Source organism: Passer montanus, unplaced genomic scaffold (assembly GCF_014805655.1).
Source record: "Passer montanus isolate IOZ18808 unplaced genomic scaffold, ASM1480565v1 scaffold73, whole genome shotgun sequence".
Lineage (NCBI taxonomy): Eukaryota > Metazoa > Chordata > Aves > Passeriformes > Passeridae > Passer > Passer montanus.
In genome coordinates this window covers 444,875-471,489 of record NW_024372481.1, presented here as the reverse complement: position 1 = coordinate 471,489, position 26,615 = coordinate 444,875, and the positions used below count along the sequence as shown (strand labels likewise).

At 47.6% G+C, this 26,615-nt stretch overlaps 2 protein-coding genes across 7 annotated transcripts in view; one reads left to right on the top strand and one right to left on the bottom strand.

Annotated features, from left to right (window-relative positions):
• BRD3 (bromodomain containing 3) overlaps positions 1-21,200 on the top strand; it is a 36,704-nt gene extending 15,504 nt beyond the window's left edge. For both annotated transcript variants that reach the window (XM_039730520.1, XM_039730521.1), the window contains 11 exons: positions 592-918; positions 1,518-1,655; positions 2,611-2,758; positions 4,156-4,370; positions 6,568-6,939; positions 11,156-11,284; positions 11,659-11,850; positions 12,182-12,417; positions 12,917-13,209; positions 14,975-15,103; positions 16,647-21,200. In XM_039730520.1, the coding sequence (XP_039586454.1) occupies positions 718-918; positions 1,518-1,655; positions 2,611-2,758; positions 4,156-4,370; positions 6,568-6,939; positions 11,156-11,284; positions 11,659-11,850; positions 12,182-12,417; positions 12,917-13,209; positions 14,975-15,103; positions 16,647-16,762 (2,169 nt within the window). In that variant the 5' untranslated portion in view covers positions 592-717 and the 3' untranslated portion in view covers positions 16,763-21,200. The remainder of the gene's footprint in view (positions 1-591; positions 919-1,517; positions 1,656-2,610; positions 2,759-4,155; positions 4,371-6,567; positions 6,940-11,155; positions 11,285-11,658; positions 11,851-12,181; positions 12,418-12,916; positions 13,210-14,974; positions 15,104-16,646) is intronic.
• On the bottom strand, positions 16,947-26,046 carry BRD3OS (BRD3 opposite strand). 5 transcript variants are annotated; one of them, XM_039730525.1, is made up of 2 exons: positions 25,090-26,046; positions 16,947-22,942 (listed from the first exon to the last, which is right to left on the bottom strand). In XM_039730525.1, exon 1 carries the CDS (start codon positions 25,403-25,405, stop codon positions 25,136-25,138), a length of 270 nt encoding a protein of 89 aa, XP_039586459.1. In that variant the 5' UTR covers positions 25,406-26,046; the 3' UTR covers positions 16,947-22,942; positions 25,090-25,135. The 5 variants fall into 5 exon arrangements, 4 of the variants coding, with proteins under 4 accessions (XP_039586459.1, XP_039586456.1, XP_039586457.1 ...); XR_005629996.1 differs by having other exon boundaries at positions 19,872-22,942; positions 23,213-25,130; XM_039730522.1 differs by having other exon boundaries at positions 22,733-23,455.
• Between the last annotated feature and the right edge of the window lie 569 nt (positions 26,047-26,615).

The window sequence follows — 26,615 nt, the reverse complement described above, 5'->3', positions numbered from 1 at the left end:
AAGTGCAGACCACTTCAAGTTGGGCTGTTTGTGGAGACACCTTTCACTCTCAGCAATTCACAGCATCTCACTCTGCCTCTTCTTTCATTTCCCTGGACTGAGGTCCTCTGGCAGCTGTCATCTGCTCTTCATTATGGGATTTCAGACTACCCCTTGCACCAGAGCAGAGCCCTGTGAGCTGACTGGGCCAGGCAGCATGGGTCTAGAGACAATGCAGTTCAGTTTACATGGAGCTGGAAGCTGGGGATTTAGCAGCTTGCATCAGTGCATTCAGGGAGTCTGCATTGCATCCTGTATTCCCTGACTGGATTCTGAGGTTGCCCTGAGTGTTTTCTTGACATGAAGATGCTCTCTGAGCCAGCTAAAGCAAGAACTAGTCCCATGAAGCTTGCTGTGTCTCTGCAGGCTTTGAATTTGGGAATTCCACTGTCTCTTGGGTCTTGAACTGTTCCCATCTGCAAGATAAACTGTGTTCCAGAACAAAGTCAATGGGGTAAAGAGCCTGTGTTTAAATATTGTCCACACGAGAAATGTCTCAACCTGCCTGCTTCAAAAATCTGTATTTACACCCTTCCCCCTCTCTCTGTCTAGTTTGCTCTAGGTTGTATGGTTGCACCCTGGAAATGGGATGTCAGTCCCATTCAGGGAGCATAAAGGAAGAAAGAAAATCTCCCCGTTGCTGCCGCAGTGACAGCGAGTGAGAGCCCGGGCAGGAAGATGTCGGCGGTCGCCTCAGCGATCCAGGCTCCTCAGGGCCCTGTGAATCCGCCCCCTCCAGAGGTGACAAATCCCAACAAACCCGGCCGAAAGACCAACCAGCTGCAATATATGCAAAATGTTGTGGTGAAGACCTTGTGGAAGCATCAGTTTGCTTGGCCTTTCTACCAGCCTGTTGATGCAATTAAACTGAATTTGCCGGTACGTTTCTGTCGTCTTCTCAGCCTAGAGAGCTTTGTGTTGGTCAGGTCGGTTTTGGGGTTGCTTAGAGGGGAAATATCAACCCCTGGGATGGTGTTGGGCTCAGCCAGTGGCTTCATGTGCAGCAAGAGAGGCTTTGGTGTTCTAATCCAGAACAAGAAAATGACACTGCACAGCCCTGCAGGCTAATCACAGCCTCTGCAGGTGCTGCAGACCAGCCCAGGGAGAAACTGGGTTAACAGGTGGAAACCTTTTAAAGGGCAGAATGCTCTTAAAATTAGAGACTGAAACTTTGAGCACAGTTTTAGCCAGCCCTGATAAACTTCTGTGAGTGCCAGAGGCAGCTTTTTAAAAAGGGAGGCAGAAATGCTGATTCCCAGACTGGAGGTTGTGTGTTTTGGAGTCAGGTTCATAATAATGGTAAGACTAAAAAGATACAAATTAGAAAATAAATGAATATATATTTACAATTACAATTTCCACAAAATTTAGGGGTGTGTTTTTTAGAGGGGAGGGGGATGAGGAAAAAGCAGGGGTTAGAGGGAGATGTGAACAAAACTGAATCAGAAGATATAACATCTTCCCTGTTTTTCCAACAGGATTATCACAAAATAATAAAAAACCCCATGGACATGGGGACGATCAAGAAGCGCCTGGAACACAACTATTACTGGAGTGCCAGTGAATGTATGCAGGATTTCAACACCATGTTTACAAACTGTTACATTTATAACAAGGTAAAAAAGCCCAGAAAAGCCTTTAGAAAACACCCACCTATCCCTGTTACAGTGCACATTTTGAGCAGGGCCGGTTCTGGGCCCTCCTTTCAAGGATTTGAAATTCCACTAATTGCAACCACGTTACTTGAAATGCACAAAGCTGTCTTTGTGCTGCCTCTTTCTTCCCCCAGACTAGTTACAATGGCAAATATGCCTTTTAATTATAGGTAGATTTCTGTTTTGGGGTTATGCAGCAAGTTTTTACTCCTTTTATTGTCAGTTAGGAGTTTTCTGGGATGAGCTGCACTTAATGCAGTGCTCTGCAGGTGTTTTGAGGTGCTTTAATGCTGTGTGTTAGACTGTCTGGCACTAAATAATACCTGTTAGCAGCAGAAAGGAGCTCAAGAATCATAACTGTCCTTTGACTCTGTCTCCATAAATATGTTCATACTTACACACATTTAGATTGCTTATTATTATTATTTTGGGCTTGGCTTGTTTGCTGTTTTGTTAGATTGTTAAAATTCTTTGTGTTCTGTTTTCTCCAGTCATTTGTCATCATAGACCCAGACTGGAGAACAGCTGAAATAAACAAATTAATTAGTTTGAGCCACAGAATGTGTGTTTAGCCTCTTCCCTTGGACCTGCTGGCAGGCAGGGAAGGACAGCTCATCCGTTCCAGTTTGCTGCTTCCACACTGCTGCACTGGATACTGGTTTATCAGGCTCCTTCTGAACTCCTGATAATTCTCTGGATGCAGCACACTTAGGGGCTGTAATTATTGCATGCTAGAGCAGAACAGAAGAGCAGGAGAGTGGCAAGCAAGGAGGGAGAAGAGCTAATCTGTTTATTGTCAGCATTTGAATACCATAATTTATTTGAAGGGCCTCAGTGTTTTCTAAGCCTGGTCTTCAAGCTCACTGCTTCAGATATGTGAGTGATACAACAAAGGCTCATATTCTTCTTTGTGCAGCCCACAGATGACATTGTCCTCATGGCTCAAGCCCTGGAGAAGATATTTCTGCAGAAGGTTGCCCAGATGCCTCAGGAGGAGGTGGAATTGCTACCCCCAGTTCCTAAAGGCAAAGGTCGCAAGCCCTCAGCGGGCACACAGAGCACAGGTAGGGATCCATGCAGGGCCAGGGGATTTTGGGAGCTGTTCCCGAGGCCTGACCCACCTCCTGAGCTGCTGGACATTGCAGTTGGTGAAGAGGCTGGGAAGGGAGAGCGTGGTCTCACAGTTAAAGCACTGGGGAGGAAGGTGGGAGGTGTCTGGGAGATGCTCACTCAGGGTTTCAGGGCTCGTGTGTCTCAAGGCTACCCTGCATTTGTCACACCAATCTTGCCATCTGTGGTTTGCCCATCCAGGCAGCACTTCAGGGAGGGAGGGCAGTGCTGTTGCTTCTCTATGCAAAGAAAAAGCCAAGGTAGTCAGAAATGCCAGTCTGCTGCCAGTGCCAGAGCATGGCATGGAAAGTCTTTACAGATTTGGGTTTACACAGCTCACCCTGGGTCCTGCCAGAAATCTGGCACAGCAGAGGCTTGGACTCAAATGTTGCTAATTCCCTAAACCCTGTATATTTTCCTTTTACACACATGGTTGCAACATCATAAAATTAAAGGATTTATTAAGCCATTGCAAAAGGCTGTGTGCCCCATTGCATATCAGTGGAAACGAAGTTTAGTTCAGCTTACCTAGAATTGATTTTAAATGGATTTAGGACTAAAATGTCCAAGCATAATAAAGCAGTTCATAAAGGACCTTGTGTGGGCTGAGTTAAAGGATGAGAGTAATTTTTTTTCTCCAAACAAGGTCTAATTGTTGCTCTGGGAAAGTCAATTGTTCCTCTGTTTCCCCACATTTCAGGTGCTAAATGGAGCTATAAATCTATCCAAGCTCAGAGACATTAATGATGATGTATGTTTTCAACATCCTTTGATAAAACATAGAAGGAGGTTATTAGGTAGTAGGTTTGTCCCACTTTATGTCACACCAGTAGGCAGATTTTTAGCAGTGCAGGTGTAGCATCAGAGACATCGAGGCATCAGGAGGCTGAGGCTCTACTGAGAATCATAAAATATGGACTTGGAAGGGAATCACTGAGCCCAACTCCCATCCCTGCACAGCCCCAAGAATCCCACGCTGTGCACTTGTGGCAAATCTGAAGTGCTTTGGCCTCGTGGGTGCTCAGGTGGCTCGGGGCAGTGGTGGTTGCCATTTGCATGGTGTGAACACCTCCCACTGTTCCTCTGCTGCTCTTCTGCTGAGCTCAGTGCAGCTCTGGGAGCATCCAAGGGGCGAAAGCATTCCAGAGATGTGAAAAGCTGCAGTTATTTTGCGTGTGGCTGACCTAAACCCATGGTACAAGCCCTTAGAATCAGAGATTCCTCACTTTTATTGTCCCCTGGGTATAACAGCACCGAGCACCGTGTCCTTTGTGCCCTCATGGGATCCCTGTGCCACGTCCTCTTTGCTCCCAGCCGTAACCACCAGCGCCTTTCCCCTCTCGTTTGCAAGGAGCTCAGCAAGCCGTGGCCGTGTCTTCCGTGTCCCCGCCGGCCCCGTTCCAGAACGTCCCTCCAGCCGTGTCTCAGACGCCCGTCATCGCTGCCACCCCCGTGCCAACCATCACCGCCAATGTCCCGCCTGTCGCCGCCCCTGCCGCCGCCGTCCCGCCCCCGCCCGCCGCTCCGATCATGCCCGTGGTGCCTCCCACGCCCCCGGTCGTCAAGGTAAATCAGGGGAGAGGGGCTGCGCTGGACCCCTCCTGCTGGATCCCTGCTTGCACCGCTGGGTGTGAGATGGAGAGGGTTGAGAGCAGTGCTGCCAGTTTTCACAGGGGTTGGCACCTGTGCTTGCTCCAGCCTCTCCTTTCACAGCCTTCCCCTGTGCTGCTGCTCCAGGGCTCTTGGAATTCTCCCCATTTCACACCAAATAGCTGAAAGCATCTCTTCTGTCTGTAACTGAACTCCTGATTTTACTGGGGCGTTCCTTTAAGGTTTGCACTCCAAAGCATCTCTTCTCTCTGTAACTGAGCTCCTGATTTTGCTGAGGCTGTTTCTTTAAGGTTTGCACTCCAAAGCATCTCTTCTCTCTGTAACTGAGCTCCTGATTTTACTGGGGCTGTTCCTGTAAGTTTTGCAGCCCAAAACATCTCTTCCCTCTGTCACTGAACTCCTGATTTACTGAGGCTGTTCCTTTAAGGTTTGCAGCCCAAAGCATCTCTTCCCTCTTTTTTCTGAGCTGCTGATTTTACTGGAGCTGTTCCTTTAAGTTTTGCAGCCCAAAGCATCTCTTCCCTCTTTTTTCTGAGCTGCTGATTTTGCTGAGGCTGTTTCTTTAAGGTTTGCACTCCAAAGCATCTCTTCCCTCTGTAAGTGGGTTCCTGATTTTACTGGTGCTGTTCCTTTCAGGTTTGCTGCCCAAAGCATCTCTTCCCACTCTTTCTGAGCTGCTGATTTTACTGGGGCTGTTCCTGTAAGTTTTGCAGCCCAAAACATTTCTTCCCTCTATAACTGAACTCCTGATTTTACTGAGGCTGTTCCTTTAAGGTTTGCAGCCCAAAGCATCTCTTCCCTCTTTTTTCTGAGCTGCTGATTTTACTGGGGCTGTTCATTTAACGTTTGCAGCCCAAAGCATCTCTTCCCTCTGTAACTGAACTCCTGATTTTGCTGGAGTTGTTCCTTTCAGTTTTGCAGCCCAAAGCATCTCTTCCCTCTGTAACTGAGCTCCTGATTTTGCTGGGGCTGTTCCTTTAAGGTTTGCAGGCTCCAGCATTAGGAATGTTCCTCTCTGCTTTCAGCCAGTTCAAGACAAGCCTGTCACTCCAGTTGGAGGAGACTGATGTTGCCTGCAGGTTTTGGGTGCATTAGTTCTGTCTTTCTTACTGAGTAATCTTTTGGGAGTTGTCACTGGTGTTTTGCTATTTATTATGTTAATTTATGGGTAAATGAAGACATTACCTAAATAATTGAAATTTTCTTAGCAAGCTGTGAATTGCTTTAAAAATGATGAAAGCATAGCTCAGAGAAAGCTGGGGATCTTTTTATCTAAACTGTGGAATTAACTGCAACAGTTTTGGTTGTGAGGTTGCTTGGACCAGCAGAGGCACAGATTTGTTTTGTTTTTTAACCCAATAGTTTGGGAATTACTAGAGAAATTGTAAGTCAGATCTTGCAGCTAAGCTGTCCTCCTCAGAAACCTGTCTCACATTTCAGTTTCTGTCCAAATAACTTGCTTCTGAGAATCAATTTCATTTTAAAACTCGAGGATGAACCCAGAAGTGAGTTTGCCAAATACACACTGCAAAATTAATTCTGCTTGGGATTTACTTAAGATTTCCCTTAGATTTCTCTGAGGAACTTCTTCCTCCCTATCTTCCTCTCCAGAGAAATAAATCCTTGATAGGAGCACGAGAGAGCTGACTGGACAGTCCCAGCTTGAATTTATGTGAGAGGGTTTATTTGCTTAAGGCAAAATCTACCTTAGCACACCCACTAAATAGAGGGGAGTGAGGGCTTGTGGGTCTTTGGTGATTAATAGCCTTGGTTCAGAACTTACAGCCTGATCCTGCCACTGGAGACTCAGACATGTGCTTAAGTTACTGACACTTGCTCAGTCCCTATGCATCAGTAATCGACTGGGTGCCCTCCTTTCCCTTGGCAAACACCAGGTAAGAGTCCTGGCTTCCCTCTCAGGGAAATAACACATTTCAGAGCATGGTTGGGCTTGGGTTGGAGCCGTGCAAATGGTTGGTTTCTGTAGCTCAGGTGAGGTGCAGTGTTGGAGCCTCTAGTCACAAATCCCATTTATCCCAGTGAAATAACTGAGGGTTTTTTTTCTGTCGGAGGCCAGGCAAAACTAAGGATGAGCCGTGCTAGGGTTTCTACAGGGCGTGTCCTCATGGAGCCTGTCCCTGTGCTGTTTCAGAAAAAGGGAGTGAAGCGGAAAGCAGACACCACCACGCCCACCACGTCTGCCATCACTGCCAGCAGGAGCGAGTCCCCCACGCCGCTGTCGGACCCCAAACAGGCCAAAATCATCGCGCGCAGGGAGAGCGGCGGCCGCCCCATCAAGCCACCAAAGAAGGACCTGGAGGATGGAGAGGTCCCTCAGCACGCAGGGAAGAAGGGCAAACTCTCTGAGCACCTCAAGTACTGTGACAGCATCCTCAAGGAGATGCTCTCCAAGAAGCACGCAGCCTATGCGTGGCCCTTTTACAAGCCCGTGGATGCAGAGGCCTTGGAATTACATGACTATCACGACATTATCAAACACCCCATGGATCTCAGTACTGTGAAAGTACGTCCTCATTTACCACCTCTTTTTGCAGGGGGTCCCTCTGGTTGCAGAGGACTGGCTCCTTTGTGGGAGGGTGAAGGGGAGAGGGTGGAAACTGAACCTGTTTGGATACCAGCTGGATATTTTTATATTTTATTTTTATATTTTGTTTCCGTCCCCTCTCCCTTTTTTGCCATAACCTGGGACAGCTATTTTTTTCTGCCCTGCAAAGCAGAATGTACACAAAGCAAAGATGATGTACACAAAGCAAAGTACAATGGCAACCTCTCCTCTTTGTGAATAGTCCAGGTATTTCACTGGTGTTCTTAGGATTGTGTTGCACTCTGAGAAGAGGAGGTGCTTTATTTCATAGGATTCAATTGATGGTATCCCATTTCCAGAAGCTGCTGCCTGCCTACTTGGTGGTGGCAGATAGGCTTACACTGAGCAACTCCATGTGATGGTGCACAGGGAGATATGTGCTGGTTTTGTGGTTCACGCTTGGCTCCTCAAGAGTTCAGCTTAGTATGGTCCAATATTCTTGTTTTTCCCAGTAGGTTTGGAGGTTTGTTGAATCCCTTCATGAAGCAAAGCCATGTCTTTGTAGTTCCCATCTTCCTGTGAGCCAGGCACTGGGTTCTGTGTTGATGGAGGGGAGACTTCCATGTGCAGGAGTTGCAGATGTTGTTGCTGGCTTTCACTGGCATTGCCAGAAGGGTTTTACTGCCAGCTTAGCCAGTGCCTGGGATTGTCTGAATGCCCAGGTGACAGAAGGGCAGCTGTGGTTGTGACTCCTGTCATACTCCTTGGCAGATCCTGTGTGGTACCCAGGAGGAGCATGTCACACTCTGATGTGCCATGCATCCATCCTAGGGCTGCTCTGGTCTCCAGACATACCTGCACCCTGCTAGTTGAAGCCCCAGGTGATTGCAGGAAGATTAGAGATGGACAGAGTGAAATCCTGACCCTCTCAAATATTTCCATGTGTGCTTAGGTGATTTCTTATTGCAAGAGGTCATTGTGCTGTGTTCTGAAAAATCTAGGTGCAAAGTTGTGATCCCGTGGGTTGGTGATTCCTTCATGCTTAAATCTCTTTAAGGTCCTGACTTCATTCTTTTAAAATTGTACACCTCTGCCCCTTTCTGGTAAGTGCAGGTGATATCCTCCCTCTGCACCTGACTAGTGTAGGGTAGGAAATTGGAGACAGGCTGATGGCAAACCCAGTGGAGTCTTTTACACCTACAGACTCTGGGCTTCTCATTCCACACGGTAGTATTTTTCTTAATTAAGTTGTTTGAAGTGCTGTCTGGTATTGGTTTTTTATGGAGTGTTTTATTGTCATTGCTCTTGGCCTGCAGATCATGGTGTGACTTCTCAGAGATGCAGCTCATAATATGTTCACTCTGTGGAACAGAAACCTGCCATTTGCAGGCAGTGTCATTTTCCAGTGTCAGGGACTTCCACTGTGGCTCTGAAAGGTTTTTAGATTTAATTCTGCCCAAGTGACAGTGGCTGTGATAAAGCAGCACAACTAAAGGGCCTCCAAACTAACCTGGAAGGAATTATGTGAGAAAGTAAAACACAAGCATTGCTGCAGCTGTAACACATCTTGTCTCTTGTTTCTGTGGCTGTGTTAGGTTGGATTTTCCCCAGAGACTGTTCTTCATGTCCAGGAGCACTTTTTTCCCTGGCAGAGGTGTCTCCAGGAGGATTTGGAGGTTGTTTTCTCTGTGTGTGGTGAAGGAAGCAGGTGGGCTGTTGTGACTGTGCCAGGGGCAGGTGAGATTGAGGGGCTGTAGCTGAGTTTGCTGCAGCCAGGAGCAGAGGGATGTGCTGGAATTTTGTGCTGGAGCTCAGACTGAGAATGGGAACAGCTGAAGGACAGGATCTGTGAGCTCATCTCTACTTAATGCCCTTTATCAAAGAAGGAAAGGGCAGAACTGCTTGGAGTAGGTAGGGGTGGAAGTGTGAGGAGAGAGAGGCAGCAGCTGTAATTCCCTGTGAGGAGTGGGATGCATGAGGCAGGAGCTGCTGCTGCCCTGTCCCCAGGCAGGCAGGGACCATTGCAGAACATCCCTGTCCCTCTGTGGGGCTGGGGGCCCTGGAGCACCTCTTCTGTCCATCCTTGGCTGCAGGTCCCAGCAGTGACATGGATGTCTCTGCCTTTGCTTTACTCAGAGGTGAACAAGCAACAATCCAGTGCAGGAGGATTTCCACAAGGTGTTTACTTTTGGAATAAAGCACTTCCTCCAGGGATGGAACTCTGCTCACCTCTTAATTTTCCTGCAGTGAACTTCTGCAGTTTCAGAGCAGCTGAGTCTTAAAAGTGAGGAGACATTCTTTGTATCCTCTGTGGGCAGGACAAGACTTAGAGCAAGGGACACATTAGACATGAAGAAATGAATTTATGAACAGTAAAGATGATTGAACAATTTATTGAGGGAGAAAATGAGATTGCTGTCTGTGGGACAGAGGATGGGTGAGCTGCCCTGCCTGACTCCTGATTTCTAGTTGTAAATGTGCTCACTTTTTTTTTTTCCTAAGCAGCTGGATATCTCCAAGTGTATTTATAACAAGATATTCCAGCCCACCAATTCAAAGTGCATTTCTTTCTTTTGTTAAGCTAATTATTCTTTATAAGAAAACAAAACAAAAATTCACAGATTAAAAATTGTAGGGCTAGAAAACTGTTGAGTTTGGATGAAAAGCAAAGCCTCAGACACTGGAATGTATTTCATAGGCAATAATCAGGCCCTGAGTATGCCAAACAAATATAAAAAGGCCTTTCATGCAGTCAGATGTATTTTAAAATAAATGGGCCCTTTGGTTTGAACATATGTTTTGCTTTGGAATTGGCCTGAGAGGCTTTTCAGACAGGAGCACCACAAACCTATTTCCCTTTCTGCTTTTGTGCTGTGCCTTCCAGGCTGTCTCCTGGTTTATTCACCAGGAAAATGAGGTCTCCTGACAAAAGTCTGACAGATGTCTGGCTGCAGCAGGGATGTCACCACCCTGCACCAAGTCCCTCAGAAGCTGAATCCCTGGAGGTGAAATTCTGCCCTTTTCACAACAAAAACAGCTCCAGGAGTCATTGCAGTGTTTCAGGACAGTTAAATTTCTGTAATTCTATGAAAAATGGGAATTTTGCTTGTGTTAGGGGTGGGTGACAGACCCTGAGCATCCCTGCTTGCTGTTGGGATGGGGGATGTCTGTCCCCATCACGTCCCCAGCCTGTCTGCCAGTCAACCCTTCCCTTCTCTGGGCACACAGGTGCCCAAGACATACAAAAGGGAAGCCTGTAAGCACTTGGCAAATAGAGAATTTCTTTAAACCCAGGTCTTTTAAATGCAAATGAAACCTAGTGTTAGTTTCTGGTTCCTTTCAGCAGGAGTAATTGGAGCTAAGGTTTTATACATAGTAGTAATATATGCATAAAATCAATTAAGTGCTAGGAATGCTATAAACTGCTCTAAACCCAAGTCATTGAGTCCCAAACAGCAAGAGAAATGGCTGGAAGTGAGAGCTGAAAAATAAGAGGAAGGAACAAGGTACAAATATTTGACATTTATCCTCACTACTCTAGGAAATAACATTATGAGTAGGTTCATAAAAGGTGAAGCCCGTATCCATTTCTGTCAGTTGGACTTTTAAATTAAGAGTGGGAGTTGTAGTTTAACTGTAAATGCCTATTTTGCTTTAGGAACTGCAGCAAACCTCCTGCCCTCTGCTAGCAGGAAGTCAGAGTTAGATTTTCTTGATCTTTTCTGCCCTTTCAGATTTACAAGGCAAATATATCCAAGCATATGTAGAAATACACACTTCAGGGACTCCTGTAATTGTAACTTGCTTGTTGACTCTTGCCCTTTCCATCCATAATCCTTGTTTGTGTTAGTTCCTGATCCATTTTTCTAAACCATTTTTCTAATAATTTCTAAATGTTTTCTGGTAGAATGTGGACCCTGACAGATTTATATTCTACTACTTAGAAAACAAGGCCAGTTTAGACTCTTAGTGTTTAAACTGCTATGAAATATCAACTTCTTTGGTTGCCTGGTGTTTGTTTGCTTGTTTTATAAAGCAGAAACTCTGAATGTTATTTAGGAACCAACAACCCAAATCTCTTAGATAGGGTTTTTGAGGCTCTTCTGAGGTTCACGTGTCCTCCATGCAGTTGCTACGAATGCCTTTTGCTTATGGCTTTTCTTTTTTCTTTCCCCTTTGGCTTGTTTATTTGCAGAAGAAAATGGACAGTCGGGAATACCAGGATGCACAAGGTTTTGCAGCAGATATTCGGTTAATGTTCTCTAATTGTTACAAGTACAATCCTCCAGACCACGAGGTGGTGGCCATGGCAAGGAAGCTCCAGGTAAAGGTGTTGGCAAATGCATCTTCCAGAGTGTTTTTAGTTCAGGTACAAGGAAGATCCAGGTGTGGATCTGCTCTTGGCACCAACAAGGGAGATTCCTCCAGCCCTTGGAAAGAGCCTCGTGCTCCCTGCAGGATTGTTGTGCTCTTCACATGGCATGGGCTCAATTCCATGTTCAGCTCCTAAAATATAATAATCATTGGTTTAAAAGTAATTGGGGGATTTTCTTGGGCTTTCCAGATGGGCAGCCATATTCTCTATATTACTATTTACATGTAGTGCACAAAGTGCCTGCCCCTGATGTAGTTAAGAGACCAGAGTGAGCTGTTTGTGGCCGAGGCTCCTGTGGTCACCAATTTTCCTCCTTTTTGCAGGATGTCTTTGAGATGAGGTTTGCAAAAATGCCCGATGAGCCTGCAGAGGCCCCCCCTCCACCTCCCCCAACAGCCCCAGTGGTGAGCAAAAGCACAGAGAGCAGCCACAGCAGCGAGGAGAGCTCCTCAGACTCCGACAGCTCCGACTCCGAGGAGGAGCGGGCGACTCGGCTGGCCGAGCTCCAGGAGCAGGTACTGCACCATCCCAGCTTGTGTCTGTGCGTTAGACAGCAGCAGGAATTGTGTCCTGAAAAATCCCACCTAGGCTGGCATGCAGAGGAACATTCCCAGCCTAAGGGGTAAAGCATTCAGCTGGGCACTCAGTGCATGTTGGATGTAATGGTAATTTTCTTCAGTATCATTTTTCTCAGTGCTGATGCTCTCTCCTTCCTTCTGGGATCCCAGAGTATGAACTGCTTGACTTTTGGCTTTAGGATATACTTACACCTTGGGATGTAGAGGGAAGGGTTTGTGGAGGCAGCAGTTCGCTGGCCTTGATGGTTTTTCCCCTGTTTCCCCCCAGCTGAAAGCCGTCCATGAGCAGCTGGCTGCACTGTCCCAAGCGCCAGTGAACAAACCAAAGAAAAAAAAAGAGAAGAAGGAGAAAGAGAAGAAAAAGAAAGATAAAGAGAAGGAAAAAGAAAAGCACAAAGTCAAAGCTGAGGAGGAGAAGAAACCCAAGGTGGCTCAACCACCAAAACAAGCCCAACAGAAGAAAGCCCCAGCTAAGAAAGCGAACAGCACAACCACAGCTAACAGGTGAGAGCCAAGGTGCCTTGAGGGGAGAGCCAAGAACTTCCAGCTCTGTCCTTAATTCCTGGGGAAGCTCAGTAGTTGTTAATTTGCTGCTGAATGCTGTTCCCATTCCCAGACAACTCCAGGGAGTCTTTAACTTGGAGCTGGCAGTGGAACCACTGTGTTTTCACTGTCCAGCTCTTTGAATCCCTGCCTGATTGCTCTCAGATAAGGTTTTGGGGGTCGCCTTTTGTGCAGCCACCAAGAACGTGCCATTTCATGGCTGCCCCCCTGCTGCTACTTGGGCTCATTGTCACACTTCACAGGGCTAAAATATAATAGGAACACAACAGCTGATCTCAAGCTGCTGAACTTTTTCAGCACTTGTGGTGCTGTTCCAGCCATCTGACGAGAGCTTCAAAGCCAAGAGCACGGGGATGTTTGTTACGAGGGAGTCAGGGGAAGAAAAAAGAGTTCATTGCTGTGTCCCAATGAATGTTTTCATGCTTGACAACCTCCCCAGGCAGCCCAAGAAAGGAGGCAAACAGGCATCTGCAACCTACGACTCGGATGAGGAGGAGGAAGGGCTGCCCATGACCTATGACGAGAAGCGACAGCTCAGCCTGGACATCAACCGCCTGCCCGGGGAGAAGCTGGGCAGGGTGGTTCACATCATCCAGTCCAGGGAACCTTCCCTCAGAGACTCCAATCCCGACGAGATTGAAATAGATTTTGAAACTTTGAAGCCCACAACGTTACGAGAACTGGAGAGATACGTGAAATCTTGTTTACAGAAAAAACAAAGGAAACCGTTTTGTAAGTTAACCTCCCGAGGCACGTGTTCCCCCCAGCAGCTCTTGGGCTCAGCTGTGGAGTCAGGGCATCTGTATTGAGATTCTCTTACCCACCTGTTGGGTATGTGGTGGCAGGAGTTTTTAGAGATTCTTTTCTCCCAAGGAAATGTACAGAAACTTCCTGTTTTTCTCTGTTCTTTCTTCCCATGGTGTCCTGCTGCAGAGACCTGGAGAGCCAATGTGTTCCTCTGCAAGACCTGTGGGATGCCTTTATTACTTACCCAGGCTCTGGAAGGCCCTGTAAAGGTTTCAGTCTCATTGTGTCAGGTGTTACATGCATATATCTGGAAGGATCAGTTTCTTATCCTGAATAGTTTAGCATCTAACGAGGCAGGAAACAAAAAACGTGGTTGGGATCCAAGCCACCAAGGCAGTAAATGATTTGCACAAGGTTACCTGGTTACCTGTGGATTCTGGGTGTGTCTGAGTTGTGTATTCACCCCAAAAGTGCTCTTCCTGTGTGTCCTGATCACCACATTGGCCTCACCCTCTGTCAGTTCAGAGGGTGAATGTCAATCTGCTGCTGAGTGTGTGGTTCAGTGTGGGACAGACTTTGTGTCTTGCCCACAAAGGGAATTCCTGCAGCCCCTGGAGAGTTCAGCTCCAGCTGAACAGCAGTAGGATCACTTACCTGAAGTGCTCTTGGTTAAGGGAGTTTTGCTTTTAAGATTGTGACACAAAAGCTACTCCTTGCTCTTGCAGAGCATCTCCATTCCTTCCTCAGGATTCTCAGGAAGGCCTCAGCAAAGTACAGACTTTGACCTTTCTTTTTGCTTTATTGTTTTCCCCCTGAATCCTTCCCTGTTGGCCTAGCTCAGGGAAGGATTTTCCAGAGTTCTTAGGAACAGGAAGCATCCTTCAATTTTGGAACCAGAGCACAGGGTAACACAGATAACCTCAGATACCCACCCTGTGAGCCTGGCATGCCTGAGCCTGGCTGTGCTGTGTTCCCTCTTAGGACTGTGCTTTCCAGTTTTCTTTTTTTGTTATTTTTTTATACCACTGCTTTAAAGCAGCTCACAGAAATGTAGGTATTTCCTTGCTGGATCAGGAAATATCTGGCTCCTGTCCTGTGCTTCCAATCCTGGCCAACACCTGTGTTCAATTACTCCTCCTTTGGAGGAATATTTCCTTTCCTTGGCAGTGTGAGTGTTGCTGGTCCTTCTCACCCTTTCCATCCCGATGCAGTTACATTCCTGTTGTCTGCCAGCCTTTGCCACAGTTGGTTTTTAATTTGCCTTTGTTTGTTTTGTTTTCTATTTAGAGCAACATAAACCACAGTAGATTCTTGCGTGAGGGGATCGGAAGTTTTCATGGCAGATGCTTTACTCCTGACAACCTTTAATGGGACACTTTATTTTACAGGGCAGAAAACCCATGTAACAATTCTGTAATTACAAATCTGTAATTATTGACCATATAACTGGCTGGTAAGTAACCTGTAATGACAAGGTTATTACATGGATATTTCTATCTTCTAAAATACTTTCCAGAAGATCTCTCTTAAAAAAAAAAATTGCATGTTACAGGATGGTGGTGATTTGATGAGCAAGGCAACTTCAGGTGTTGTCTTCTCTCTGGGATGTGTAGTTGCTGTGTGAGCACTGGATGTTGGCAGTGTCACTGCAGAGTGTGCACACAGATGTACATGCCCTGTAAAATAGTGATGTCCACTCTTTCCCCCTGCATCCCTGCACTTTCAGAAACTCTGCCTTCCTCCCCCACAGCTGCCAGTGGCAAAAAGCAAGCAGCAAAGTCAAAAGAAGAGTTAGCTCAGGAAAAGAAGAAAGAACTAGAAAAACGGTTACAGGACGTCAGTGGGCAGCTAAACAACAACAAGAAGCCTGCAAAGAAAGGTAATGGCTTTGGGTTTATGGGAAAACAGCCCCCCAAAAGTGAACAGACTTTGTCACAGGGACAAAACCTCTGCCTTGGGTTTGTCCCTGTGGCTGGAACCCTCAGGGAGTTCCCACTGAGCTGCTTTGGGAACTGCTGGGTGGTAAATAGGAGCAGTCTGGGAGGCCATTCCTCCTTCAGAGGGAGCAGGATCTGCCCTGTGTTCACCTGCTGTGCAGCCCACACCACAGAGCTTCTAACACATGGGGTTAAAAAAATCCCAAACCCCCACGTGGCTCGGGATGCTCCAAAAGGCTTCCCTGGTGCAAACAAAGCTTTAACAGGGGATTTTCTGTGCTCAGAGGTGACCCTGCCCCACAGCAGAGCTCTGCATCCCAAACATCCACTGTCACTGGCTGTCTAAATACCTGTCATGGTTTAAGGTAATTTGGAAGAAAACTTTTGAAGGAGCTCTTCTAAAAAGTAGGTTTAAACGTCTTTTTTTTTTAACTGATTCAGGAGAATGCTTTGGAGAAAAGTGGAAAAAACTGTTAATTTAATAGCCAAAGCATTTACTAGTACAAAAAAATTAACATTATTAAACAATAAAACTTTTTGCTGCTTTAAAAGAGATGATAAATTCAGAAAGTCTCTTTTGTGGGCTGTAGCTGGACTTAGTCTCTTATCAGTCTTTTTGGTGTTGGAAATGCTGTGGCTCAGGTTTGGCTTGGTGGGCTGCAGCTGTGAGCTGTAGCTGCTCTTTTGGGTGTTCAGTTTAGAGTGGGTTTAAACAGGTCTAAAGAAGAACTACAGTTTAGGGAACTTCTCTGCTTCAGCTAGCTAAAAACTAACTAAAAGCAAAGGAGAGCTCTGTCCTGCTGTCGGTCTGTCTGTCTGCAGACAGCACAGTCCAGCAGCAGGAATGTGGAGGAGTGTATGCAGTTTATGAAAACAAACTCCACGCTGCTTTTCTCTCCTCCTTCACCCTCAGAACCAGCATTAAAGGTGCAAAACTGATTATCCAGCCCAAAGAGAACAGTTTGGGATGCCAGCATCCTTCACCAGCCCAGGGCAGGGGCTCTGCCACCCCGTGGGTCAGGGTGGGCACAGGGCTGTGGGCACCCTTTGTGTGCTGGGTGAACACTCTGTGTGTGGAGACAGATTTAGTATAATATTATATATTATACTAAAATACTATATGAAAACTATACTAAAAGAACAGAGAGAAAAGAGAGATCAGAAGGCTCCAGAGAACAAGAATGGAATGGAATGGAATGGAATGGAATGGAATGGAATGGAATGGAATGGATAACAAAACTCTTGTGACTCTCACAGCCTCGGTACAGGTGGCTGTGATTGGTTATCAATTAAAAACAATCCACATGGACCAGTGGAAGATGCACCTTTGCATTCCACAGCAGCAGACAGTTATTGTTTACATTTCTTTCTCGGAGCTCCCATCTCCTCAGCGATCCTAGCAGAGGATTTTCCACAAAACAATCCCAGTGACACCTTGCGTGTTTCAGTTCCTGCGAGTGACCACATCCCTGCTTGTTCCCGCAGAGAAATCCGGCTCCACTCCCTCCGGAGGCCCCTCCCGGCTCAGCAGCAGCTCCTCCTCCGAGTCGGGGAGCAGCAGCTCCAGCGGCTCCAGCTCGGACAGCAGCGACTCGGAATGAGCGCGGACACACGGACACAACCCCCAAACGGACACCCCCTCCTGCCCCTGCTCTGCAGAGTCCCCTCCCCTCCTTCCCCCTGCTCACGGTGGTCAGGTTTTAACCCCTCTTCTCTTTTCTCTGACTTGTTTTTTATTTTATTTTTTAACTCAGTGTTACAAAAGGTATTTTCTTTTTTTTTTGGGGGGGGGGGAGGGGGCTCTTTTTAATAGGTCAAAGATCTTTGAGTGTGTGTGTGTGACTAGACTTTATGACAAATAGTTCTCTTTGCATAAAGTCTCTAAAATTTACATTTATCTGGAGAAAATTGGTCGAAAATGGAAGAACTTTGAGCTCTTAGCAGGAGATAAATAGAAAATTCTGCAAGGTTTGTAGTACATTTCCCTCCCAGCCCTTCCCTCTCCCCAGAATATTCTCTTTTAATAAGCCTGCCTGGCTCACACAAGGTAAAAACCATCTTTTTTTAAAGAAATCTCTGTAAAATGGTACTGTATCTGAAAGATGTTAGCTTTTGAACTAGTTGGTGTATTTGTTATTAGCACTAGTATTCTTAATCTCCAAGTCTACAGTGTGATGAAAATGTCAGATGCTATCATCTTTTTACATAAAAACAACAAAAAAAATCCAAAAAAATTCTCATGTACTGTGGATTGCTAACATGCTTTTTTTTAATCTTGGTAGAGGCATAGGCACCTGTTCAGGAAGGTCTTGAAGCATGAATTTAACTTTTAAGCACACGAGCAATAGAAGTGGTTGCATTTCTTGGTTTTCCACTCAAAGGCTTCACTTTTCCTGGGGATTCATTGGGAAGAAGGGAGCAGGGACACCCTCAGGTTTCTTGGGAATGTTATTTTTACCATGAAATAGATCATTTCCAGGAAATGGGACGCTCTCTATGAAAGCTGTCATGGAGCTGACAGGAGTTTTTTTGGCTGGGAGTTGCCAGCTGGAGCCTGGAGTGACCCCTGAGGTGACCAGGACAAGTCATGTGCCCATGACTGGGCACATCTTGGGCAATTCCTCCATGACAAACACCTCAGCCTGGGCTTAAAATAAAGCAGCACTTGAGCTCCAGCTGAGGCTGAGCTGGCAGGGGAAGTGGAGAGGGGTTTTGTGTGTGTTTGGGCTTTTTGCTTTTGAGTTTGCTTTGGTTTTCTCCCTTCTCCTCATCATTCTGGTAGTGAGCTCCTGGGAAGGGGGATGCTCCTCCTGTGTCAGGCAGGGCTCAAGTTCCAGGCACTGAAATGTTTTACCTCAGTGAAAAGAAGAAAGAGGGGAGGGAGAATTTTTTAAAAAGCAAATTTTTTTAAAGCTTGCTGTTTTTTTCAGTCCAGCCTAACATTTTGACCTGCACTGCTGCAATGCACCCTGGTTTCAGTGTCCCTAATTTCATGTACATACCATGACTTTATTTATTAAACACCATTGGTCGTTTAAAATGTAATAAAACCTAACAAAAGCAAAGCTGGGGTTTTGCAGGCCAGCAGACAGGAAGATTTTTAATGAGATTTGAACCAGATTTAAAAAACAAACAACAAAGCAAATAAAAATCCACAACTTTATTTATATACCTTGGACTTTCTACCTACAGGTGCTACAGTCCAGTCTCTCGTGTGTCTGGTGCTCTGTCATGTTTGGTGTGTTCATTTTTAGATTTTTTTTCCTCCACTTTTCACCCCAGACCCCTTTTTTCCTGTTTTGTACAGATTTTGGAGACATATACTTCAATACAGTTTTATTTTCTCAGTGGTCTTTTTTCCTCCCCTCTTATTTTGTTTTGGTAGAACAATGGGGGTTTGATCCTTTTCTAATCTAATTTTAGGAAAACACCAGTTCTACAATTATATCAAATTTGTAATCTGAGGGGCAGAAGTTTTATTGTAAATTATTTTTCTTATAAAGAAAAAAAATATACAGAATTTAACAGAAAGTTCTGCCTTTCCATCTCCAGCACCAGCCCCTAAAACTGCCTCTCCCCTGTGGGGTAGCCCTAAATTTCACCTTCTGTGCTCTCCCAGAAGCACAGAATCATGATTTTTCTTTTCCATTAACAATGGAGTTCAGTTCTGATATTTTTTTTTTAAGTTCTACCCTTACAAAACCTTCCCCTAAACAGATCCCTGGTAATATATTTTCAGAATTTACTATGAGGAAATGTAATATTCACCTGATTAAGAGCTTGGGTTTCTTTTTAACGGGGTTGGGTTTCACCTGTGTTTCTCCTGTTGCCTGCGACTTGAATGACCAAAACCAAGGAATATTTTAAGGAATAATTGCAACCAATTCACTGCCATGGCTTTTGGATAAACAAACTCCCAGTTTTCCCTTCCTGAGACCTTTTCCTGTGTGCTTGACCCTGAGCTGTGGTGGTGGCTGCTGTGGGGAGGACAGACCGGAGGCGACAGCATCACTGCCACAAAAAATCCTGGGAATTTCAGCTCTGGCACCGTCCTCTGACAGCAGGAACAGCCCCTGGAACACACAGACATCCCTCAAGGAGCCACGGGGCTGCCCCACCAAAATTAGCTGGGAAAGCTGGAGCCAGAGGCTGAGAGCCAGGTGTGAGGTGATGGGAGAAGCGTGGCCTGAGGCTGCTCAGCGCTGGAGGAGGATCCCTGCTGGAGCTGGAAAACCATCCCAGCCTGGGGCTTTCCCAGGAAAACAACCTGCCAAGGCCACCACGGAACGAAAAGAATCTGCTGCACATCTCTGATCCACCAGCTGCAACTTGGGCTTCCACTTATTGGGAAACTCTGCGTGGAAAGTGAGGTGTTCCCAACAAAATGGAGCAGGGAGAAATCCATTTTGGCATGACTGAGGGAAGAATTTGGTGACTCCTCCCTTCCAAATGCTGTCCTTACACTTCTCCATTCCCAGCTTGTTTGTAGTGCTCGTTATCCCCACCATGTCCATGGGGGTGCCTCTTGTACATCCTGAGTTTCTCCAGGAAAGAAAAGATGTTTCCAGTCCAGAGTAAGAAAGAGCAGTCCTGAATGAGTTGGGAACTGAAGCAACAGAGCATTTATTTAACTGGCTTTTATTGCATGACACGTCAGTCCAGATGTCACAAAATAACTTGGAAACGATCAAACACACAACGTTTGAAGGACATTTTTAAACTTAAGAATAAAAAAAAAAAAGGAAAAAAATTAAATTTTTATGGTAGAATTTTTCTTGAATGAACAAAGTTTAACTTTGTTTTCCAGGGGAAACTTCACTGAAATCAGTATGATTTCATATGTATGCATACACACAGAGTTTTATTGAAACTGCTTTTTTCGGACTAATTCCTGTTTTGACAAAATATCTGACCAGACCTTTCTCAATCAACCAGCATTACTGCACCTTTTTAAAAACTTTGTGAACCTTTTCTCTGATTGTAAACTCAGCCTGTCTCGTGGCTCAGTGGGACCAGAGGGAGATTCCCCATCCCAGCGACCGAAGGAGTCTCTCAGCTCTCTGCACACCAAATGTGTCACCTCCACAACAAAAAAAACAACAAAACCATTTTAATTTTTGTACTGGTGTGGTTTGAACCTTGCCTACCCCAGGGTTTGCAAGTGTGGGAGGGATGTTTCAGGGCTGTGTCACTGCTGGCAGGGTGGTGAGCCCCAAACACACACAAGCATCATTTCCCCCTGAGCTCTCTTCCCTCTTCCCTGTGTGGTAGCAGCAGTTACCTAACCTAGTTCTTTCTCTGCTTTGGGGAGCAGTTTTTAATTTTGGGGTTTTTTTTTTCCTTGTTTTGAAAGGAATGATGTTTTTTTTAAAGCTGGGGTTGGAGCTGAGGGGAAGGGATCGGGGCATGACAAAGACGAACCACAACCTTTTTAGTACTGGATTTAAATTCTCAGTCTCTTCTCAACTGTGAGAGTTACCACTAGGGCTAACTGTGGGCAGGCTCTGCATCAGTAAAGAGAAATTTAGGATTCCTTACACAGCAGCGTTATCTTGCTTGAGCTGCATTTTGTAAAGAAAATGGTATTTGCATATCTTTTTAAAATGTCATTTTTAAAAAAGAAATTAAACCACCAGCTAGGATTTGACACAGGCCACTTAGAACACAGCCCTGATACTGGCATAACCAATCCAGAAAGATTTGTTGTTGTATTTTTTGTTTTGTTATTTTGGGGTTTTTTTAATATTTAAAAGAAAAAAAGAAATTGTTACTTTTCTGTATGATGTGCATGCAAATTTACCGTAACTCTTTTTCTTAAAACTTTTTAGTGCCATTTCTAGTATATTCCTGTAAATGTCAGTTATTGAAAAGAAATGAGTCAATGTAAGTAGTTTAGCTTGTTTATTGCAAATTGCTGGCCTCAAACAAAACAGAATTAAAAAAGAGTTAGAAAGTAATCTTTGATGTTACTGGTAATCACGGACCCTGGTCCTGGGGCATTCGTTTTGTTTTCATAATAAAAAGAAAAATTGTTTGGTGTGTGCAGTTTGATCCCATATTTTCCCCTCTCCTCATCTTTTCCAGGTGTGGCACTCAAACGTGGACTGGGCAGTGCCAGGAGCCAAACATCAGGGGTTTGAATCCTGGTGCCACGAGTCCTGGAATAATCTGGAAGTTATTTTAGGGAATGTCACACTCAAAGGGCTGACTGCCCTCGGAGTGGGGCAGCTCTGGGGTGTCTGAATCACGGCTGAGTACCTGGAATAAAACTGCTTTAAATCCCTTTTTTCTGGTGAGGGAAGCAGCTGTTTCCATGTCCCAGTGCAGCCAAGGAAGGGCTTGAGCTCTTCCCAGCATCCTGCAGTCTGCAGGGTCTTAAATTCTGTGAGAATTGCTCCTGATGGAGGTAAGTTGGGCTGAAAAGAAATGAGATTTCACCCAGGTTTGCTGCTGGCTTCCTGGAAGGCAGCAGGACCTGCAGGAAGCAGAGGGACTTTGTCACCTGCTGTGAGCTCAGGGTGACCTGGAAGGCACAGCTTGGAGCAGCTGCTGCCAGTGCCAGCAGAGTCCTGGCATTGCTGTGTGGGGGCCAGCATCTATTTTGGTCACCAGAGAGGATTGGGGCTGGTTTTGCTGTTTGCTGTGTGTGTGAGGTGGGTTAGCACAGGCTGCCCCAGGGTTCATCTTTGTCTAACCCTGTTCCTGCTCACTGCCCCTCCAAGGCTTCAGCAAAGCTGTTCTGTGCTCTGGTCCCAGTGCCACTCCCGTGGGCTCTTTGTCCAAGCTGTCCCTAAAGAGTGTCCTGTGAGGCAGGTGAGGATATTTCTGTGGATTTGCAGGTGAGTTATTTCTGGGGGCAGAGAGCAGAGCTGTTCTTCAGGCTGGGAGGAGGTTGAGAACACACAGGACACGACTGAAGTTCAACTCACTGCTCATTCCATGAATCCTGGGGCTGCCCGAGGGACAGTGAGGGGCTGGAATGAGTCCAGAGAAGGGAACAGAGCTGGGGAAGGCTCTGGAAAGTCTGTCCTGTGAGGAGCAGCCAAGAGGGCTCAGCCTGGAGGAAAAGGAGGCTCAGGGAACACCTTGCTCTCCACAGCTGCCTAAACCAGGGTTGTGAGGTGGGCTTTGGTCTCCCAGGACAAGAGGGAACAGCCTCAGGGTGCATCAGGGGAGGTTCAGGTTGGACAGCAGGAGCAATTCCTCCGAGGAAACGGTTCCCAGGGGCTGCCCAGGGAGGGTTGGAGTCCCCATCCCTGGAGGGGCCCAAGGAAGGCCCAGATGTGGCACTCTGGGCTGGTGACAAAGCGGGGATCAGGCACAGGCTGGGTGTGACAATCTCTGAGGTCTTTCTCATAATAATTCCCTCATTCAGTGTGACAGCCAGAGCTTTCCTTATCCTGAAGGTGCTGCTGGCCTTGGGGAGCTGGAGCAGCCTCCCCTGCAGCTCCCAGTCCAGTGGGGTGGGTTTGGAGCCCCACAGTAACTGAGGGGATTCCTCCCTCCCAAAAGGGGAGTGCCAAAAGCTGTCACCTGTGCCAGAGCAGGGGAAAAACAGCCATTCACCAAACTGCATTCAAATCATTTTAATGCACTTTATCAAAGAGGCTACGACAGTGTTTGAAACAAGTGCATCACCACCACACAACTGGCTCACAGAACAGCCACAGCAACCCTGCTGTGACCAGTGGCACACAGAAATGGAAAACTACAGTCACATTCACAGAGATGGAAGGACAACTCATCCTCTTCTTCCTGCACTGTCACATCCAGCATCCATCCTGGAAGAATTTATGCACATTCTTACGGGTTTAGTCTTGTATAGTCCAATTAACACTCTGCAAAATAACTGAATCTTGGTTTACCAGCCACGTTAACAAAAAGAGACTGATTATACCCAAAATAAGCATCTTCCTTACTGAAATTAAAAAGAAAGTAAGTGTTGGATTTCTTTTTCTATAAGAAAAGAAAACGAACAGCTGCTTTGGGGGATGTGCTGTTCCTTAAACTCCCAGAGTTCACGTGCTCCCCAGGGCTGGCCTGGAACCCACCTCTCCTGCTTCTCCAGGTGAATCCACCTGCAGATCCCAGGGGAGCTCTGGGCCCAGCCCCTTGTTTGAGTGAAGCATCTCCTGTTCACTCAGGCAAGAGCTGGGGGCCCGGGTGGGTCACACATCCCTGGCACTGCTCCCCCGGCGCCTTGCCGAGCCTCGCTGGCTTTGTGAATCTCATTGAACGCTTGCACTGCCGGAAAAACATTTATTCACTGAATGGTTTCTCCTCCAGAGCTAGTCCTGACAAAAGCAAGAGGGTTATTTGTGTGCAGAGCAACGCACAGGTCTGCAAAGCAGCGAGGTGCAAATCTATGAGCGCACACACACAAGGTATCGAACACCAACACATGCAGAAATAGTGCTTTTAGAAAAACAACGAGCTGCCTGTTGTTTGCAGTGCTATGGAGCAGGGCTGAGTACACCAAACCTCTATGATTCCACTCCAGAACAGGTGTGTTCTGCTCAGAACATCGAGTTCAGCAAGGTTGAGTGTCTGTGGGTTTGTTGTAGCATTTCACCCACACGGGAGAGGTGGAAGAGATTCTTCATTGTATTAAAAAAAATAAATAAAATAAAGTGCTTGAAAAAAATGCAAAGGAGGTTTTAGATAAATAGAACAGAAGTAATGACTGTGCCTAATAATAGGCAGGTAAATAATCCATCCTGAAGCTGACATCAAATGCTGATTTGCCTGGAGCTAAGCCTGTGCCCAGGCACTGCTGGGTTGTACACATGGCCTAAGCAGGACAGAAAGGGCAGAACCCTGAAGAATTTTCATGCTGAAACCTGGGTACGTAATTCACACCCCTGGAAGTGGTATTTCTGCTTTTAACAAAGATTCAGGTGCTTGCTGGGCTGAGTTTCTCAGTGTGATCTTGCCTTGAGCAAGTCAGGATTCAGCAGAAACTTAAACCTGAAAGCAGCAGCCTCTGTGCCCCAGCAGGGCATTGCTTCTCCCTCCTAAAATCCTGCAGTTAATCATAATCCTAGACACAACTTTTAAAATACATGCACCAAACCTACAATCCAACCTGAACTAGAAGTTAAACCCTTCCAAGCTACTGCATGCATTAAAACTTGAATGCAAAGCAAACTCCAGTGGCCTCTTTCCTTCTGTAGCCATCTCAGGAGTGGCTCTGTGCTCTGCAGGAGTTTCCTCGTGTCCCTTAGGACATGTGTGCATTTACAGGGGTTTCTTGCTGTTGCTTTCCTGGGCCTGTCCCTCCCTTTCAGGTGGTTCACTGTGGGATCAGCCTGAAAGGACTCCAGAGCTCCTGTTGTTTCCATGATCCCACACTGTGGGATCAGAGAGAGCCCTTGGCTTTGCACAAAACTCCAGCACCCCTTTCCTACCAGGTGTTTTGAAGGCTTGGATTAAATTCTCAACACATTCTCTCCCCGTTCCCACAGTGAACCACTCCATTCCCTGGCTGGAAGAGACCACTTCAGGGCAGGAATTAAATACACACAGGGCAAACAGAACAAGTAATGGCCAGATGGTTTTGGAGATCAACTTCTTAAAACCACAGCCCTGATGGGAGCAGATCTGTGCTCGCCTCTGTCCCACCAGCATTCCCAGAGCTCTGGAAATGCCCCAGGGCTGGCCAGTAAGGGTGGCTGGGGACGGTGCCCAAGTGCCAGCGGGTGTTTCTCAGGGCACATGAGACACTTAAAAGCAACACATGGTCCAGCACGGCCCCTGCCAAGATGCTGGGCAGCAACAGGCTTGAGAGCTCCCCAGCCAGGCTGCACACACTCAGTGACATGCAGAACGGGAGTCTATAAACAGCAAAACCAAACAGAAACAATCCAGCTTCAGCCTTCCTGCAACGCTGCTTCCTGTGCAGGGCTGTGAGAGGCTGGTGCACACCCACCTCCCCCAGCTCTGCTTCCTCTCCACGTGCGGATTCCTGCCGGGAATTACATAATAGCACAAAACTTGGACTGCCCCGTGTCCCTGGAGACATCCAGCTTGTTTTTGTCCCGCACCAGGATGGCTTCGTTGCCGTACTGCGAGTACCACATGCTCCTGCTGCGGCTCAGGTAGGTGTTGGGGGGAGCCGACTCCAGTTTCTGCTGCTGCTGCTGCCAGATGAGCAGGGACGTGTCCCTGTACCTCAGGCGGGCGTAGCCCTCGGACAGGGCTTTCTCGGGCAGGGGCACCCTCCCGTTCATCACCGGCTCGCTCATCTGCCCCGGCACAGCTCCTTCCCAGCAGCTCCCAAATAATTCCCAGTGGCTCCGTCCAGGGTGATGGAGGCTGCTTGGAGCTCAAGGGGGAGCATCCCAGGGCGCGGCGCTCGGGAGAGGGAGCAGGGCCCTGAAATCACAGCTGCCCTTGCTTACAAACCACAGCAGGACTTCTGCGAGCTCACCCAGCTACTGCTGCGTGCTCCGTGCCGGGGAGGGCCCGCACGTGCTGTCTGTTGACGCTCCATGAAGCATCTCCATAGGAGCAGCCGGGCAGGACAGGCCCAGATGAGCTGAATTCCCTGGAGAACGGATCCCGAAGGGGTCAGAGCCCGGAGGTCAGCGGTGCCCAGGCCTGTGCACGGCCTCTCCCCGCGGATGGACGGCAGCCACGTCACGCGCCCAGGGATGCAGGAGAAGATGCTCGGCCCCGCTTGTGGTACCCGAGCTGGGCTAAGGGGGCAGCCCGGCACCTCCGCACGGCACCTGCGGGGCACAGCACGGTCACCCCGCGGGCTGACACCGGGGCTCCCCGCCCTGCCAGCCTCCCTTCCCGCGCCCCCCATCCCCCGGCCGCCCCCAGCCCCTTCCAGCGGCCCCGCGGGTGTCCCGCACCGCCCGGCCCTGCCCTGCCCTGCCCTGCCCGGGCCGGGGGTCCCGCAAGCGGCCGCGGAGGCTCCGCCCGCCGTGATGCGCTCGGGAGGAGCCACGGCCGGGGAGGGACCGGGGAGGGACCGGGGAGGGAACGGAGCGAGGGGGCGTGGGGGTGGCGGAGGGCACCCCACGGTGGGTTTGTGGGGCCGGGGATGGCAGTGGGGTACCCCAAAGGGGTGCGGGGATATGGGGTATGATATTGGGCACCCCACTGTGGATGCGTGGGGCTGCGGATGGCAGTGGGGTGACCGAGTGGGGTGTGTGGGTCTGGTGATGGCAGTGGGATCCCCCAGTGGATGTGTAGACCTTGGGATGGCAGAGGGGTACCCCAAGGTGGGTTTGTGGGGCCGGGGATGGCAGTGGGGTCCCCAAAGGGGTACGGGGATGTGGGGTATGATATTGGGCACCCCACTTTGGATTGTGGGGTCCAGAGATGGCAGTGGGGTACCCTAGTGGGGTGTGTAGGTCTGGAGATGACATTGGGGTACCCGAGTGGGGTGTGTGGGTCCAGGGATGGCAGTGGGGTACCCCAAAGGGGTGCGGGGATATGGGGTAT

Excerpts from the sequence above, each read along its gene's own strand:
- BRD3OS (XM_039730525.1), bottom strand. The coding sequence starts at position 25,405 with ATGAGCGAGCCGGTGATGAACGGGAGGGTGCCCCTGCCCGAGAAAGCC.